The 19,230-nt window shown below is 39.9% G+C and overlaps 1 protein-coding gene across 3 annotated transcripts; it reads left to right on the top strand.

Annotated features, from left to right (window-relative positions):
• The first annotated feature begins 10,178 nt into the window (after nt 1–10,178).
• Nucleotides 10,179–17,484, top strand: ZNF683 (zinc finger protein 683). 3 transcript variants are annotated; one of them, XM_074305718.1, is made up of 6 exons: nt 10,179–10,307; nt 11,126–11,274; nt 13,318–13,495; nt 14,325–14,968; nt 15,858–15,986; nt 16,451–17,484. In XM_074305718.1, the coding sequence occupies exons 2-6, from the start codon at nt 11,137–11,139 to the stop codon at nt 16,469–16,471; spliced, it is 1,110 nt and encodes a 369-aa protein (XP_074161819.1). In that variant the 5' UTR covers nt 10,179–10,307; nt 11,126–11,136; the 3' UTR covers nt 16,472–17,484. The 3 variants fall into 3 exon arrangements, with proteins under 3 accessions (XP_074161819.1, XP_074161818.1, XP_074161817.1); XM_074305717.1 differs by having other exon boundaries at nt 10,181–10,307; nt 14,343–14,968; nt 16,368–17,484; XM_074305716.1 differs by having other exon boundaries at nt 10,183–10,307; nt 16,368–17,484.
• The last annotated feature ends 1,746 nt before the right edge of the window (nt 17,485–19,230 follow it).

Here is a 19,230-nt window from a genome sequence, read left to right on the forward strand (position 1 = left end):
CTCTTTTCCCCCAAGAAACCTATAAAAGTGCGGTCTCAAGTTCCTGTCCTCCAGCCTTTTTCCTTCTCCATCAAGTTCATACATCTGAGTGCTCCCAACTCTAATCCATATTTATGTAAGTAATATTCTCTGTTTCTCCCCACTTTTCCTCATCCTTTTCCTCATGATGCCTTATTTTACCATCTCATTCCTCCTTCCATCCCCAAGCCACACTGCCTGCCTCTATGTACCTATGACTGATTGTCTCTATGCCTAAAATGTGATTGCTATCTCCATTTTCCACTGCATATAATAGTCTTTTCTGGCAAGTACCCAAAGAATTGGTCATGTGTTCTATTTCATAATTTCATAAATTAATTACCAACTCACTTTGCATAGTGTCTGGTATATCATAGGTGCTTAATAAATGTTTGTTGATTTGACTTTACACTATTCCAAATGTGGTCTGACCACATTTGGCAGACTGCAAAGTCCTTCTTGAAAACTGTACCCCTCTTAAGAAGACCTTTTGACTGCCTCACCATAATTAAATTGAGCTGGAAATCTACTCAAGCCTCTAGATTTTTTTCCAGCCAAATTACTAGCTAGCTATCTGCCTAGCTTTGTGAAAAATTTGATGAGCATACCATCTATGCCCTCATCCAAATAATTGATTAAAATATTAAAAAGCATAGGACCAAATACAGAATCCTAGGGCACTCCACTGAAGGCCTTTCTAAAACATGGCTCTGAGATCTGAAGATAATACTTTAGATAGTATGTATGCATATACACACATAGTAAAGTCAACTCAGTTTTTAAAAAAATTTCAATTAAACACAAAATTTTTTAACATTTATTTTTAAACAATAACTTTTTATTTTCAAAATATATGCAAAAATAGTTTTCAACATTCACCCTTGCAAAACTTTGTATTCCAAATTTTTCTCCCTCCCTTCTTATCTCCCCCCTCCCTTACAGAGCAAGTAATCCAATATATATTAAACATGTGCAATTCTCCGATACATATTTCCACATTTCATGCTGCACAAGAAAAATCAGATCAAAAAGGGAAAAAATGATAAGGAAAAAAGAGGAAGCTAACAACAACAAAAGATGAAAATACTATGTTGTGACCCACACTCAGTCCCCATAGTCCTCTCTCTCAATGCAGATGACTCTCTCCATCACATGGAATTGGCCTGAATCATCTGATTATTGAAAAGAGTCACATCCATCACAGTTGATCATCCGATAATCTTGTTTCTGTGTAAAATGTTCTCTTGGTTCTACTCACTTCACTTAGCATCATTTCATGTAAGTCTCTCCAAGCCTCTCTGAAATCATGCTGCTGGTTGTTTCTTTTAGAACAATGATATTTCATAACAAAACTATGCCATAACTTATTCAGCCATTCCCTAATTGATGGGTATCCACTCAGGTTCCAGTTCTTTGTCACTACTAAAAGGGCTGCTGAAAACATTTCTGCACATAACCTTCATTTTATTTTTTTATTGTAGTACGTTTAATTTTTAATATGTATTTTAATACACATTGCTTTATGAATCATATTGGGAGTGAAAAATCATGGCAAAAGGGAAAATATGAGAAAGTTTAAAAAAACAGAAAAAAGCGAATGTAGCATGTGTTGATTTATATTGTCTCAGTTCTTTTTTTCTGGATGCAGATGGAATTTCTCATCTAAAGTCTATTGGAATTGCTTTAGATCACTGAACTACTGAAAAGAACAAAGTCTTTCATAGCTATCATTGCACATTCTTGCTGTTATCGTGTACAAGGTATTCATTGTTCTGCTTGTTTCTTTCACCATCAGTTCATGACAAAACCTTCATTTAATGATAAATGTTGGGGGGGGATGTGGGAAAACTGGGACACTAATGCATTGTTGGTGGAGTTGTAAAATGATCCAGCCATTTTGAAGAGCAATTTGAAACTATGCTCAAAGGGCTAGCAATTATTAAAGAGGGGAAAAGACTCACATATTACAATATGTTTGTAGCAGCTCTTTTTGTGGTGGCAAAGAATTGGAAAGTGAGTAGATCCTCATCAACTGGGGAATGGCTGAATAAGTTATGGTATATGAAAGTAATGGAACATTCTTATTCTATAAAAATGATGATTTACATGAACTGATGCTGAGCAAAACAAACACAAACAGGAATACATTGTACACAGTAACAGTAAGATTGTGTGATGATCAACTATGAAAGACTTGGTTCTTCTTAGCAGTTCAGTGATCCAAGCCAATCCCAATAAAATTTTGGCTACAAAATGCCATCTGTGTTCAGAGAGAGAACTATGGAGGATGAATGTAAATCAACATATGTTATGTCTACTTTTTTTTTTTTTTTTTCTTTCATGGCTTTTTCCTTTCGTTCTGGTTTTTTTCTCTCAATATGTTTGTTTCATAAAGAAACATATTGGGGCAGCTAGGTAGCGCAGTGGATAGAGCACCAGCCCTGAATTCAGGAGGACTTGAGTTCAAATGTGATCTCAGACACTTAACACTTCCTAGCTGTGTGACCCTGGGCAAATAACTTAACTCCAGCCTCAGAAAAAGGAAAAAAAAAAAAGAAGAAGAAATATGTAAAGAATACATGTATAATATATATGTATAAATGAAATACATGTACATTAATTGTTTTAAGTACATCAAGAAATATGTAAAAAAAATACATATTTCTTGATGTACTTAAAAAAACAATTAATGTACATATATAACCAAAAAATAACTTGCATTTTTATTTATTCTTTATGTTTGAGAAATGAGAACTTTGTTAGAGAAACTTGCTAAACTATTCCATTCTCCTCCAATTTGCTTTTTGTTTGACTGATTCTTGAAATCTTATTGAGTCATTCACTTCCATTTGTTCAATTCTAATTTTTAGTGTATTATTTTCTTCAGTTACCTTTTTTAACTCCTTTTGTATTTGGCCAATTGAATTATTTTGTTCATTGCATTTTTTTCCATTTCACAAATTTTGTTTTTTAGTGGATTAGTATTTTTTCATATCTATTTTGTAGGGCATTATATGCTTTTTCCATTCCTTCTTTCAATGATCTCATTTCCTTTCCCCATTTTTCTTCTAACTCTTTTAAAAAATATTTTATGCAATCTTCCAAGAAAGCCTCGTGAAATGGGGACCAGCTGTTATCTCCCTTTGAGGCTTAATCTAGAGTTGCTTTGCCTTTAGGAACCTCAGGATTTGAGTGTGTTCTTCTCTTTTTCCATAAAAGCTGTCTATGGTGAGAATTTTTTTTTTTGGTTTTTTATTCATTTTTTTAAAGGCTTGAGGTCTGCTCAATGCAAAGGAGTGACAGCTACTTTAATTTTCCCTGGGGCAGTTCTGCTGATTGACTTCTGGTGCTGGGTAATCAGAGCTAGGTCTGGCATGGGGCTCAGTGGTTTACAATTTGCCTTTTGTGGCAAATCTGCCAAACTACTTGCTTGCAATTAGGACAGAGTACCCTAAGAGGCTCACAGAAGATTCCCAGGTGCATGGAAGCTGCAACACTCTGACTCTCCACCCCAGCTCCTTGCCACGGTCTCTTTGTGCTGTGATATGGGCTCGGCAGACTGTCCTCCTGCCCATTTGAAACAGACCTGTTCTGAAGGTCTTCCAAGATATCTTCTGCAAATGTGTTGTACTCCAAATATCTCTGGGTTCTTTGACTCCAAAACCAACATAGAGGCTTAATCTGCTGTTGGTTTGAGAGAATGTCAGAGGTCACAGAAAGTCATATCTGCTCTCTGCCATCTTGACGCTCTGCCCCTTCCCCTAATTGCTTATTTTTAAATTTTATGTCCAAATTGTATACTCATTTTAACCTTATCTTGGCATATGGTATTAGATATTGCTCTAGATCTTATTTTCACCAAAATGCTTTCCAATTTTCTTATTAGTTTTTGTTTAATAGAGACTTCTCGTCCCAATAACTTGGCTCTTTAGGTTTATCAAACATTATATTATTCTGGTTATTTATTATTGTATATTATGTACCTAATCTCTTCCACTGATCCATTATTCTTTTTCTTAGTCAGTTACCAGATTATTTTGATGATTATCACTTTGCAATACAATTTGAAATCTATTATGGCTAGGCCACCTTTCTTTACATTGTTTTCTTTGATCCTTTGATAATCTTGACTTTTTATTCTTTCAAAAATAGATATGGATATCTCCCCATTGTAGGATACCCTTTCCAGCTCTTTTTCAAATTCATCTTTTCCCAGGAAGGTCTTATTCACTCCCACCTAAATTACCTCAACATCATTTCTGCATACATTATAGTGTTTCATGGACAGATCTAGGAATCTCTCCCATATCCCCTGCAGAAGACCAGTTCTACCATCCTTCCCCAAAATAGAAGTCAAATTTAGTTATCTAGAGACATAATCTGATGATATCCCTATATAACCTTGGCTGTAATAGTGGACCTAGAGGCTAGAAGTGGGGAAGAACAAGAACTAGGAGAGCAGGAATTCCTATGGCATATTCCTCAAAGACCCAAGAGCTGGGAAAAGGGGAATATTGTAAGCAATTTGATGGAAAACTTAAATAGGAGTAATCCACACATTTGTCTTATCTTGTCCAATACAAAGGTCCCTAAAATATGAAATTCTTTGTTTCACTTTGTTTCTCACCAGGGGTGGGATAAGCTAAATGTGAGGATCACAAAATTATGATTTATTATTGATAAGTGTTTGATTTGTAAACCTGTTTTATATACTCATATACCTGGAATTGCATAAAAATTTCTTGGGTGAAAAGGGGTTGTGAGTGGAAAAAAATTTTAAGAAGCTCTTACATAGAGTGCAACAATTTTACGGCAAGGTCACTTAGGGTCTTCCTCCCCAGTATATGGTGGGAATGTTTTCCCTCTGATCCCTGCATTGGTACCCCATCATCTTCAGTATTTCTTATTCTAAAGAGGGGCTTGTGGACAAAATGGGAGTGGGGGAGGAGGATCAGAATTTCTACAGTGAGGCTAACAAAAAGCTGAGAACTTAAAGATCCCTCTCTTCAAAGTTGGAGGAGTCCAATCCTTTTTACATGTAAGAAAATTTAGGTTGAAAGAATTGAAGTAACCTCCCTAATGTCACATAGTGAATTAATAGCAGAACTAAACTTGAAAACCCAAATGTCCTGACTCAGTTTAGAGTTCTTTTCAATGTGCCAACATATTTCTCTCTCTGAAATAATAGCCTGGCCTGATCTCTAGCTCCTTTAAATGCCCCTTAAGATGATTGTAAAGATGGTTCCTAGCTAGGAAGGCTAGAAATCCTTTGCATAGTAGGGGTTAGGAGATATCACTCTGGTTGACTAAAGCTCTACCCCAAATCTCCTTCTGAGGTTATGCTGTCCATGGAAAGTCTTCTCCATAGGCATATAGAAGTTATATAGAAAAAGGAAGAGATAGAAAATAGAGAGTCTTGCCATGGGAGAGAGCATCTGTACTCAAAATCAGAAAAAAAAAAAAAGGACTGGGAATTAGGAAAATGTGTCAATACTCAGTGACAATAGTACATCCTGGTAGATTTGAAACCATTGGAATGGCCAGATCAGAGTAGTTCTTTGTTGGTCATTGCAAACTTGGAAGAAAGTCTCTAGTAGAGAGCCCCAGAGTTCTCTCTTTGACCTTATTCAATCTGACCTTTCTTTCAGTGATTTTGATAAGATGACAAGATGATGTGACAAGCGATATTCTTGTCAGGTTTGTAGATAGGCAAAGTTAGGAGGAATAATTAAACACAATAGATAACATAGGATACAAAAATCTTGACAGCCTATAAAAGTTGACTTTTTAAATAAATAAAAATAATAAAATAAAGCCTTAATAGTTAGCATTTATATAGTACCTACTATGTGTCAGGCACTGTGCCTAGAGTATTACATAAATCATTTCTTTTGATCCTCTCAGCAACCCAGGAGGTAAGTGCTATTATTAAGAAAACTGAGACAAGCAGAGGTTAAGTTACTTACCCCTAAGCTCACACAACTTGAGGATGTTTGATGCCATATTTTTACTTAGGCCTTTCTGCCTTCTAGATCCAGATGTATATGCACTATATGTCATCTAGATGACCATAATTTTAAAAAGGATTAAGTGTATTTATTTGAGCTTAGAATGTTCACTTCACTAGTACAGGATGAGTAAAGATGAGGGTAGATAAAGGTTTCTGCAAAAATTTGTGGGTTTTAGCAAACTCATTATGAATCAACAATGCAGTAGAGCAGTCTCATGTGGGAGATGGTTTTTGAAGTGAATTTTAATGGAAACTAGGGATTCTAAAAGATAATGGCAGTAGACAGTGCCGGACTTGAATTCAAATATGACCTCAGATGCTGACTAGCTGTGTGAAACTCAGCAAGTCACTCAACCCTGTTTGCCTAAGTTTCTTTATCTGTAAAATGAGCAAACCACACTAGCATCTTTGCTAAGAAAACCCCCAAAGGGATCACCAAAAATAAGACGTGACTAAAACTGCCTAAGCAAGAGAAGGAAGTGCATTTCAGGTATGCTAAAGAAGAGAGATAGGAGATGGAATATTATATATGAAGAACAGAAAGATCATTTTTATAATAGCTGTTTATTTTTCAAAATACATGCAAAGATAGTTTTCAACATTCACCCTTGCAAAGCTTTGTGTTTCAAATTTTTATCCCTCCTTTCTCCCACCCTCTCCCCTAGATGCAAGTAATTCAATATAGGTTAAGCATGTGTGATTTTTTTAATATTTCCACATTTTTATGATACATAGGAAAAATCAGTTCAAAAAAGGAAAAAATGAGAAAGAAAAAAAGAAGCAAGCAAACAACAAAAAAGGTAAAAATACTACATTGTCATCCACCTATCATGCTCTCTCTGGGATGCAGATGACTCTGTCCATCACAAGTCTATTGGAATTGACCTGAATCATCTTATTGTTGGAAAGGACCAAGTCCATCACAGTTGATCATCACATAAGAAAGAAGATCATTTTAATTGAACTAAAGTCTATATGAAGGAGAATATTGGATAATAAGTCCAGAATAATAAGACAGATTATGGACTCTTCCCTCTGTTGAATAGCAATGTTAGCAAATGTCAAGCTCTCTTTGGGAGTAGCAATTTTATCTCCTTCTAGGGGCCTATGCAGACTCATTTTCTAAAGGGGTGTATACTAGTACAGACCCAATAAGATTCAGTTGCAAACATCCATCCTACTACAAAACCTTACTATGCTATATTTCCCAAGTCCTAAGCTCAGCATAATGGAGTTAGCTTCTTATGGGAAAAGATGAAATATGCTTGGCTGTCTACAAGGACTCTACTTTTAGCTTAGACTTCATAAAAAACAATAAATACTATATAATAAAACATCTGCCATTGAGCTTTGCCCTCTCCCAGTCATGGGCAGTTTTCAGACCATACACACTCTATAGTTCTGCATATTTCAATTTTCTTGGTTTCCATGGGGCTCCTCTTGGGAACAGGCAAGAGACTATTTAATAAACTGCAGCTGAATCCCAACACTTCATTAGGGGTATTCCTTAATAAGCCTCCATAGGTCTGGGTTCAGGGTTATAGCTCTCCTTCAGTGGCACAGGGTTCAGTCTCAGGTACCTCTGATTGGTACTTCCTGAAGCTAGTTTATCACTTACAATGTGACTCAATGGCCAACTCCAGCTAGGAGAAGTCTGCCATTCCCATGAATCCACAGCATGTTCCTTATTTTGTTGGGACTTCTTATCACTATCAGCCAAAATTTGTTTTTCTAAGGAAACAGCAAGAGAGCCCTATGTGAAGGAGGAAAATCTCGTGCGAAGAAGTGTTATTATAATCATCCCCAAATATTTGAAGAATGATCATGGACAAAGACTTAGATCTGTTCTGTTTTGCTCTCAAAGGCAGAAGTGGTAACAATGTGAACCAGTGATAGAATGGGAAAAGGTATAAACTTGGTATTGGAAAACATGAGTTCAAATCCTGCCTTTGAGGTGAATTGGTAGAAAGTCATCTGCCAGTGAAAGCTTGACCTTTGCCTAGAATTTTTATTTAGCAGTATAAAGGGTGTACAGTCTTCAGATTGAACATGAGACTAGCATGGCACTAGTTCATTTCCCTGGACTGAATTTCCTTATCTATCAAACGAAACAGTCGGATAAGATGGTCTCTGTGGCTCCTTCACCTTCAAGAGCTATGATCTCTGTTGAAATGGCTGATTTTTAGCTTTGTTAGGGGAAAAAATACTAATAATTAGAATCATTAAAAAGTGGAAATGGGGGTGGCTAGGTGATGCTGTAGATAAAAGTACTGGCCTTGGAATCAGGAGGACCTGAATTCAAATCTGCCTTAGATGCTTATTAGCTGTGTGACCCTGAGATAGTCACTTCAATGCCTGTTTTCTTTATGTCAAATAGAGATGATAACAGCACTAAACAGCTCAGGGTCACTGAGACAATCAAATGAATTAACTTTTGTAAAGTTTTTTGACAACTTTAAAGTGTTGTATAAATGCTAATTATCATTATTGCCACTATTATTAAGTCTAACCTTTCCATTATATTGTGTTGTACATACTCAATATGTGTATAGAAATCTATCTTACCCTGCAGGAAGATAAGAGGGGAATGGGTTATGGGAGGGTAGAGGGAGATAAAAGAAAGGGTATGTTGGAGGAGAGAATGGTTAGTAGCAAAACACTTTTGAGGAGAAAGTGAAAGGAGAGAGAATAGTATAAATGGGGGAGATACAGTAGTAATACTAATTGTAAAAAGAATTTTGAAGTAAGTTTCTCTGATAAGGTCTCATTTCCCAAATATAGAGGGAACTGAATCAAATTTATAAAAAATAAGAGCCATGCCTCAATTGATAAATGATCAAAAGATATGATCTGAGTCCAAAGGGCTATAAATTCACTAATATCTTTTGATTTAACAACACCACTATTAGGCATGAATAACAGAAGAAACTTTAAAAAAAAAAAGGAAAATGACCTATATGCTCAAAAAATATTCATAGCAGCTCTCAGGAAAAAAATTGCAAATTGAGGGGATGCACATCAATTGGGGAATGGCTCTATAAAGTGTGGCATATGTTTATGGATGGAATATTATTGTTGTGTGGGAAATGATAAGCAGGAGATACTCAGGGAAAAAACCTGGAAAGTCTTCCATGAACTCAAGCAAAGTAAAATATATATTGTGTACAAAGTAATAGCAATGTTCTGGGATGACCAGCTGAGGATGACTTTGCTATTCTCAGTTGTACAATGATCCATGACTACTCTGAAGGGCTTATGATGGAAAATCTTGTCCATACACAGAGAAGGAACTGATTGTGTCTGAATACAGATTGAAGCATTCTCTTTTTCTCGATCTCTCTTCTTTTTTTAACTTTATTTTTCTTGAGAGTGCTTATTTTCATTAGGGTGGACTTATGTTTTACTTCACAATATGACTTTTATGGAAATGTTTTGCATAACTTCATATGTTATTTCTTAATCATGGGTGGGGATAAGAGAGTGAAATTAGAACTCAAAAATTTTAAAAACAAACAAAAATTGTTTTAAACGTAACTAGAAATCAACCAATCAATCAAATATCCATTATATCATGTTGCCTCTCACCCAGTTTGCCATGTTGGCAACTTTGGGGAAGACAAATCTTCTAGCTCCATTTCCACTGTATCATACTGTCTCTCTCATTGTTTCTCTCTAGGTTTGCTTCTCCCTATTTCCTCCCCTCTCTATCTCTAGTTATTCTAGTCCCCACTGGGATAATCATTTAATTTCTAGGTCTCAGGTTCTTCATGAGTTAAAAGAGGAAGCTAAACTGACTAGATGGCCTCTAATTAGAGTCCCTTTATTTTCATTATTCCTGCCCCCTACCTCTTCTTCTTTCCATGTCTACCTCTTTCAATCTCTGTCTGCTCCTGCCTTTCATTCTCATCAGCTCAGCTGCTTGGGTCCTACCCTGTCCAGTTAGTTGCCCGGTGCCCCCAAATGGCTAAAACCATTGTGCTGGTGGGCCCAGGAAGATTGCCATCCAGAAAGCAGCAAGTTTCACTGGAGAATTGTCATAGTAACCTGAGAGATATTATAAAACAGAGCATACCTTTGAAGTTAGAAGGGGCAGGTTGCCATCCCTCTCTTTGAATCTTATTGGAGCCTCTGAGGCTGCCCTCCTCTTCCTCTTCACTTAAAATGTAGCCAGTCTTCTAGCTCAGTGCACAGGCTCTTTCCTGTTTCACCATAGAGGGATCTCAGCCCAGAGGCAGCCACCATTAGCCAGTTTGTCCAGCCAGAGAGGACCAGAGGGCCTGTAAGTGAAGTCAGTATCTCTTTGCCACATGTCCTCCATATATATTCCTCTTCTTTTGCGGTGCAGAATGGCAGGTTTTTCTCTACAGACTTAGCTTTATCTGGTATAGCTCAGGATGTTGGAAGGGGGGGGAAGAGAAAACTGTAGGTTCAAGTCCTTGGGGCTGATGGGGACCTTGGGAGCAAGAAATATCATAAAGGAGAGGAACTAGGGCTAGAAGTGGAGCCTCAGTTGGGAGCATCTCTGCCCAAGTAACTCCCAATGTATTCTTCTTCTTCCCCTTCAGACCTAATCCCTGAGGTCAAAGGAGGAGATATCTCATTTTGTCTCTCTCTGGCTCCTCAAATAAGGATGGGCACTATCTCTCTGTCTTAATGCTCCTCTCTCCCAACATTCTCCTGCTTCTTTAATTGACCAGCCTTGGCCCAGTCCTCGATGTATCTGAGGTGGATGAAAGGAACTGAGATGTGTTGGGGAGCAGGTGGGGGTGGGGCAGGAAGAGGATTGAGTCAAGCCTGGCAAGATGGGAAAGACTGCTCTGGAGCCCAGTGGTCTTTCTCCTAGAAGTGCTAAGGAGAACAAATGTCAGAATAGGGAGCTGGGGAGGGGCCAGAAAATACCAGATTTGGATCCTGCTACAAGGGCAAGGGGGAGATGTCCAAGAGGATGGAAGATATGGCCAGCAGGGGTGCAAAACCCAAGGGTGGGCTGAGTCTGAGAACTCTCTTCCAGATCCATGAGCCAATAAAATCCTCTGTTGGCTCATATACTAGGGTTTTTCCTCTGCCCTGCTCCTAGTACTGACTTGTGCTCCACAGGAAGGGACAGAATGAAGGGGGAGCCAGAGGAAGACATTTCCTTTGCCTTGTACCAGCACCAGACATGCCAGGATCAGACAGATAAGGGTCTTGGGACCACCCCATCCCTTACTCCCATCTTGGACCAGCAGTGGAGTCAAGGTAACCAGGTGAGTCTGGGTTCTTTCCCCCTTCTCTTGGGTCATTCAAGGGTAGTATAGGAATTAGTATCTCTGAGAAGCAGCATGGGGGATGGGGAAATATAGTGGAAAGAGCTCTGGGTCTAGAACCACAAGATTTGGGTCTGAATCTCAGCTTCTACCCATGGTACTTTTGCTCACCATCCCTTCTCTGAGGCTCAGTTTTCCCATCTGTACAATACCTGTAGTGAGTCCTTTAGAGATTTATGGTGAAAAAAGTACTTTATAAACTATGGGGTTGGACTAGTGAGTTCAGTGATTCAGGGATTTCCCATGTAAGGAAAGTAGTGTTACTAATGCAGGTTGGTATCTTCTTTGCATCTTATGTTAGACACAGTATGTGTCAGAGGTGGATCCATTCTGGAACAGCCAAGACTAGCTCTTTGTACACTAGGTTTACTTCCCCTCCCCAGCTGTCCAGCCCCATCACATTGCACCTATAGCCCATAGCCCATACCCAGGGCACCCAGAATATCCAGTGAGGAGTAAAGATGGGTGGCCCAGTTCATGCAGACATAATCAATCATGATAGTGTGTCATGAGAATGTTTGGAGGAAGGGCATGACAAAGGTACTGGGGATGAGAATAGACTTAAATCTTCCTGTGGTTTTCTGCTGAGAGTTTTCTGGCTCTTAGGCTAACAGATTAAAAAACTCCTTCTTTCCTCTAAGGATGGCTGAGTTGGGAATGGGTGGGGTAGAGTAGACTCAGGATAGTAAAAAGGTCCAGGAATGGGGATCACAAGAAGCCAAATTATGGGATCTGTCTCCTTCCCTTGAAGCTTGGGTCTGATTGACTAGGGAGGGAAGAAGCATTTATGGAGTAGCCACTGTGTGCCAGGCATTTTGCTAAGCACTTTACAGATATTATCTTATTTTTTATCTTTATAACAACTGTAGGAAATATGTGCTAGTATTATTCACATTTTATAATTGATGAAACTGAGACAAACAGAGTTAGGTGACTTGCTTGGGGTCACATAGCAGGTAAGTCTAAAACAGCATTTGAAGTTAGGTCTTCCTGACTCTAGGCCCAGTGCTAATTAGCTACCTGTAGACACCTGAGGTCTTCTCACCCAGGAGATGGATTCAAATGGGAAGAAGCCATTGTCCAAGTCCATGGCTCATCATTCTTCCCATCCCTTTGGTCAGAGCTAATGAGCTTACTGGAAAAAGAAGGATCTGTGCTGTGGTTGGGGGTTGGGAGGGGAGATTTTTTGGTAGTAATAGGTTCTGAAGTTTGGAAAAGTGGGAAGGAGGTTGTTAGGGAATGGGGTAAAGGAATGGAAGGTTTTAGAGGGAGATGAGAAAGTTCTGGGAGGGAGGAAAAGAGTTCTGGAAGAAGACAAGAAGGTCTTGGTGGGGAGAAAGTCATTTTCACAGGGATGAAAAGTCTTGGGAAAGAAAAAGATCCAGAGGAGTCCAAGGAATAATGTGGAAGTCTAGGGCTAGCAGAGAGAGGGATGGGAAGGATTAGGGATAGAAGGTCTGAAGCTGGGAGGCTAAGATAGGGCGATCCTCAGAGGGAAAGATGGGAAGTATTAGGGTTAGTAGGTCTGAGGTTGGGAGGCAAGCATAGGAAGGGTAGGAGGATGAGGAGGATTTGGGATAGGTATAGGGCTATCAAGGACCCAAGAGGGTTTTTTTTTGGAAATCATGAGGAAAGGAAAAATGGGAAGTTTGAGGGAAGGATGTTGTGGGGAGATATTCTCAGACAATTAGGAGGATCCACTGGGGATACCCACGGGTTTTTCAGTAAATAGAGAGGTCCTGAAATGTGGCCATTTTCCTGTTACCCAACCTTCTCCACACACACACTTCACTTCCATCTCAGGAACTAATAACTCCCAGCACAGACTTGTGAGGATGAGGGTGTCAGGAGAAGGGCTTCTAATGAGAGCTAAGTCCTGTGACTCTGGAAAAAGTCCTTTCTGGCCCTGGGAGCCTTATAAAATGCCCAAGGGACCCAGAGGTGCCAGCCAGCCAGTCTCAGTTCCCCTCCCTTTGCTTTCAGGTTTACTTGTCCTTTAAGGAGTTTCTTCCTGGGACAGATGCTGCAAATTCTCATTGTGCTAACTGGATGTGCTCTACAAAGCCAGTCTCTGCTTTGCCCACCCTGCTGGCCTGCCCGCAGCACTTGAACCTCCACACCTGCAGCCTGAGGCCCAACCTGATGGCTACTGCCCTGGGAGGTCAGACTCTGGTGTTCATTGTGGGGAGGGTCGCTTTTTTTCCTCTCTAGATTTCAGGTGGAAGCATCAAGGAAAGAGCATTAGAAAGAATTGTTGGATTAAGAGGAATCTGGGGATAGAGGCTCAGTGCAACAACAGAGTCTTGGAGAGTAGATGGTAGCTCACTGGGATGAATCAGGAGGATGAGAGCTTATTGAGGGAAAAACGGACACAGTTAGAGCTATGAGATTCCTGCCCGCTGCCCTCCTGATTCCTTGGCTAGGGGCATGACCCATGTTCTCCATTTCCTTTCTTCTGGACTGGAAAATGAGGAAGGAACATCTTAGAACAAATTATCAAAACTGGGGGTGGAACATGGGATGTAAGAGCTGGGAGGGCCCTTAGAACCCAGGAGGTCAGAGTTGGGAGGGCCCTTAGAACCCGGGATGTCAGGGCTGGGAGGGTCCTTAGAACCCAGGAGGTCAGAGCTGGGAGGGCCCTTAGAACATAGAATGTTAGAACTGGGAGAGATCTTAGGACACAATGACTTTAGAACATAGAATGTCAAAGCAGGGAAATAGAATTTAGAGCAAAAGACCTAGAATGTGAATGCTAGACATGGTCTTAGAAGACAGAATGTCAGAATTGGGAGGAGCCTTGGGGAGAGGAAGTTGTCTAAGGTTACTGAATTGGTTTGTTGCAGAGCCAGTCTGGTCTCCAGACTTTTAATGCACTGGAATGATCTGCTTTGCATGGTGGGATGGATACAGATGAAGGGAAAGGCTTCCCACATGGAGTTCCTGGTTCTGACCACCATGTTTCTTTTTCACCCCTACCTTTTCCCATTCAGTCTCTCCTTTTCCCCTAGAGCACAAGTCTTCAGGGTCAATTCTGGGCTCCATTGATGACCCTAAATTCACATCTGATTGCCTTGCGGTTAAGAAGAAAGCAGAGAGTGAACCTCATGTTGAGGACCCAGACATGGAGATGATCCAAAGGAGCCCCCACTCTCCTATTTCACATTCCAGCCCAGCTTCCAACCCCCTCAACATAAAGTTCCCATTGAGTCCCCACCCCCCATGCCCTTCCTTCCCCCTTCTCTCTCCCAGGAAACCCTTATCTTCACTGGATACATGCCTCTTCACTTATCCCCACTACCCCCTCCTCCTTCTCCCATCCCCTGCCACCTCCCATCCCACCAGGGCTGTCCCAGTGATGCTCCCTGATGGGCCATACTCCCTTGATGCTCACTCTCCTCTGTACCTAGCACCTTGGCAGACCCTCTCTTCGCCCTTACCTGCTGGGCTGTGGCCCACAGCTGAGGCCCAGAATGAGAGCTTTTCACCTTCCCAGTGCTGCTCTACAGGTAAAGCTGGTAGGATCCCCACCTTGGGCAACACAGTCCTGCCCTGTCTGCTGAAGAAAGAGAATGGCACCATCTTGTACAAGTGTAATATCTGTGCCAAGAGTTTCAGACAGCGCTCCAACTTCAAGGTAGCAAACAGCATCACCTCCTTCCCTATTCCAACTTCTCTGCTTCCTCCTTGGATCCCAAAGCCATTTCTATAGTCTCAGCCATCCTAAACCAGCTGAATACATTATCCCCTCTTCTCTCTACTTCCAACCTCCACCAAGGAGAATTGTGAAAAAGGAGAAGAGAGAGGGAAGAAGAATAGTAAGGGAGATTTGGAGGGTGGGGATAGCTACTAGAACATGAGATGGAAAGGCCATGGGAGGGGGTGGAAGGACTGGAGGCACAGAAGTCAATCCTGGTTGGTTAGATCCTAACCTATGGGATTGATAGAGGCTGGGTGCTATGGATGCAAGAAAATATCTCCAAAGGTACAAATGCATAAATGATTAGAGCTAATTACATGGATGTGCTGGAACTAGCTCCTAAGAACTGATTGTTAAATTTTAAGTGTGAGCATTTACACCTTAGAAAATGGCAAACACTACAAATCAGCGTTATGATTTACTGTTTTGATCATTTAGATTTAAGAGAGTAATGGAGAAAAATGTTAATAATGCACATATTAGATGCTTAATAAATGTTTCTGGAATTTAGTTATTTAATTAGATTTTATTAAATTAGCTGTATGAGCCTGAATATGTCACATTACTTTTCTGATCATCATTTCCCTCAAATTTTTTTAAAAGAATAGAAAGTCCCTGTAGGTAGATGAGAGATTCTGGAGGAATGGAGATGTTTGGAGGGTAAGAAGGATGTTCCAGAGAGAAAGGGAAGGTCAAGAGATTGAGGGGAGAACATAGAGAGGTTCTTTGGGAAGCTACAGAGATGTAATGAAAGGTAGAGAACCCAGGGAATCTCTAGAGAAATTGTCTCCAGACTGTTCATAGACAGCCCTTATCTGCTCCCCAGGTCCACTTCCGGGTCCATAGCGGAGAACGCCCCTTTCAGTGTCTGCTTTGTAAGAAGAACTTCATCCAGCTCGCCCACTTGCAGAAACACCAGCTGGTCCACTCAAGGGAGCGGCCTTACCAGTGCCCGGTGAGATTCCCTGCCCTCCACTCTTCTTCCCCTTGGGACTCAGTTTCCTCATCTGTAAAATGAGAATTGGGCTACATGAGGTCCCTTATGGTTCTGGACCACACACCCTCCTTCTTTCCCTTCCATTTGCCAGCTGGAAAGAAGATAGGTGGAGGAGGGAGGAAGAATGCAGTGTTAAAAACGGAATCAGATTAATCAAAGCCTCTTGGAGGAGGAAAACTTCAGGGTCTACTTGAGAAGGAAAGATAGAAAGGAGAGGAAGGGAAGGACTTTTCAGAGCTGGGAAGCAGGGAGCTGAGAAAGGAGCAAAGGAGGATGATGGGAGAGTGGAGGGGAGAGTGACAATAAGTAGGTGACACTCTGCCCTCTGCCCCCTGCCAGGTTTGCCGCAAATGTTTCAGCAGCACCAGCAGCCTCAAGACTCACATGCGGCTGCATTCAGAGGCCCCGCCTTTCCTTTACAGACTGTGCCCCAGGTACAGTGACCAGCAGGTTGGGCACTAGCCACATGTGTATCCTGGCCATACTGTCCTGCTTCCTTGCTGCCTGCTGGCCCCGTGTCTGGAAGGTGACCCAAAACTGGAGAAGCTGGCACTGCTGTCACCAGTGGGCAGTAACTGAGCCTATAAGTGCCAGGGGAAAGCCTCTCTGCCAGTTAATAGCCTGGAAGCAGGAACTGGGGAAGAGGCAAACTGCTAAAGTATCTTCGGTATAACTAACTGAGCCTTTTTGAGTTGTTCTGGAGGACACAACACCCCTGACAATAACCCCTCTCAAGGACCATGCTTTGATGCTTTTTGACTGTAAGCCTCTACCGGGGATGGGGTGGAGGAAGGAGGTGTTATTAAAAACAATGGAAGTTATCTAGGACCAAATGGGTAAGATCTGACACCCTCAAATATCCTGCTCTGATATTCTGTGTTCTAAGGTCCTGTCCTTTTTTTTCTTATTTAATATTTTATTTTTCCCAATTACATGTAAAAACAAATTTAACATTCCTTTTTCCCCCCAAATTCTCTCTTTCCATCCCCTCCTCCAAATTGAGAAAGCAAGCAATTTGACCTCGGTTTTACATGTGTGGTCATACAAAACACACATGTGTCATTCTGTGAAAGAAGATATACCTTCTTCCACTCTCATCCACGATAGATAAAGAAAGTAAAGAAAAAATATCTTTGATTTGCAGTCAGATTCTATCAGTTCTTTCTCTGGAGATAGGGAGCACTTTTCATCATAATTCTACAGAACTGTCTGAATTATTGTATTGCCAAGATTGGCTAAGTTATTCATAGTAGATCATCATACAATATTGCTATTACTGTGTACAATATTCTCCTGGTTCTGTATACTTCAATTTGTATCAGTTCATGTAAATCTTTCTGTGTTTTTCTGAGAGCATACTGATCATCATTTCTTAAACTATAATAATATTCCTTCACAGTCATATACAGCTTGTTCAGCCACTCCCCAGTCACCTTTATTAAATACTCAATTTCCAGTTCTTTGTCATCACTAAAAAAGCTGCTATAAATATTTTTGAACATATAGATCCTTTTCCTTTTTTAAAAAAAATCTCTTTGGATTACAGACCTAGTAGTGGTATTGCTTGGTCAAAGGATATACATGGTTACAAATTGCTCTCCAGAACGATTGAATCAGTATACAACTTCACAAGTAGTACATTAATGTTTTAATTTTCCTGCATTTCCTCCAACATTTGTCATTTTCCTTTTCTGTCATATTAGCCAATCTGATGGGTGTGACTTAATAGTTCAGAGTTGTTTTGCTTTGCATTTCTCATCAATAGTGATTTAGAGATTTTTTTTTTTATTTGTCAACAAATACCTTTTTCTAAAAACTCTTCGTGTCTGTCTTTTGACCATTTTTTAATTGAGGAATGGCTCATATTTCTATAAATTTAACTCAGTTTTCAATATGCTTGAGAAATGAAATCTTTATCAGACTTCATTATAAATCAAACTCATTATAAACTTTTTTTTTCACAACAATGAAACAACCATTAAAGAATTTCCAGTTTAAAAAAATTTTAAACTGTTAGTCCTAACAAGGACACAGCACATAAAATAACACAAATGGAGGATCATGGATCTTGAGTTGAAAAGAACCACAGGGGCCAACTAATCCAGGAGAGTCTATATGACAGATAAAGAAACTGAGGCCCAGGGAGATTGTGATTCACTAAAGATCACACAAGTAATAGGAGTCAGAGGTAGGATTTGAATCCAAGACCATTGACTTTGGATGTTACAAGGTTATAAGAAGTCCTTACATGAAATGTTCAGTGGTGCACCCAGTGTCAGTGGAGTCCCACCACTTGAGTTCATAGAACTCACCATGGCTTCTGTACTAACTGAATAATTCCTTCGGTCCTTAGAGTCAAGCTTGCCCAGGACTAGTTAACCTTCTTCAATTGTTAATGTCTTTCCTTCCAGGACTATCTTCTTCCTATTTTATATGTAAAAATCTATTTATGTTGCTACCTCTCCCCCATTAGAATGTAAAGACATTTGAAGGCAGGAACTGTTTTTGCTTTTTCTTGTATTTTTGTATTGTTGGACACAACTGAAAAATGACTGAATTGAAAATAACATCAATACCATTGATCAATGCTCCACTCTCAGTTTAACCATTAATCACCAACAGCAAATGGACATCCATTAACTTTTAGAAAGGGATATTTAATGAAAAGATAGTAACAGGAAAAAAGGTACAAAAACTTTACTCCAAACTGGAGTTTCTTCTATTATCTCAGGTCCTAGGGAGAACGAACTCAAATGTCAATTGGTGGCTACAAAACATTCAAATCATCAAATTCACTTTTTAAAAAAAGCTTTTTATTTTCAAAACATACATATATAAAATTTTTCAATATCAACCCTTGCAAAACCAAATTTTTCCTCCCTTCCCCCTACTCCATCCCTTAGATGGCAAGTAATCCAATATATGTTAAATATGTGCAATTCTTCTATACATATCTCCACCATTATCATGCTGCACAACAAAAATCAGATAGAAAAGGAAAACAAAATGCAAGCAAACAACAACAAAAAAAATGAAAATGCTCTGTTGTGGTCCACATTCAGTTCCCATAGTCCTCTCTCTGCATTTCATCATCACAAGGTCATTGGGACTCATCTCAAACATATCATTGTTGAAGAATCATAATTGATCATTGTATAATCTTGCTCATGCTCATTTCACTCAGCATCAGTTCATGTAAGCC

The sequence above is a fragment of the Sminthopsis crassicaudata genome, chromosome 3 (assembly GCF_048593235.1).
Source record: "Sminthopsis crassicaudata isolate SCR6 chromosome 3, ASM4859323v1, whole genome shotgun sequence".
Taxonomy (NCBI): Eukaryota; Metazoa; Chordata; class Mammalia; order Dasyuromorphia; family Dasyuridae; genus Sminthopsis; species Sminthopsis crassicaudata.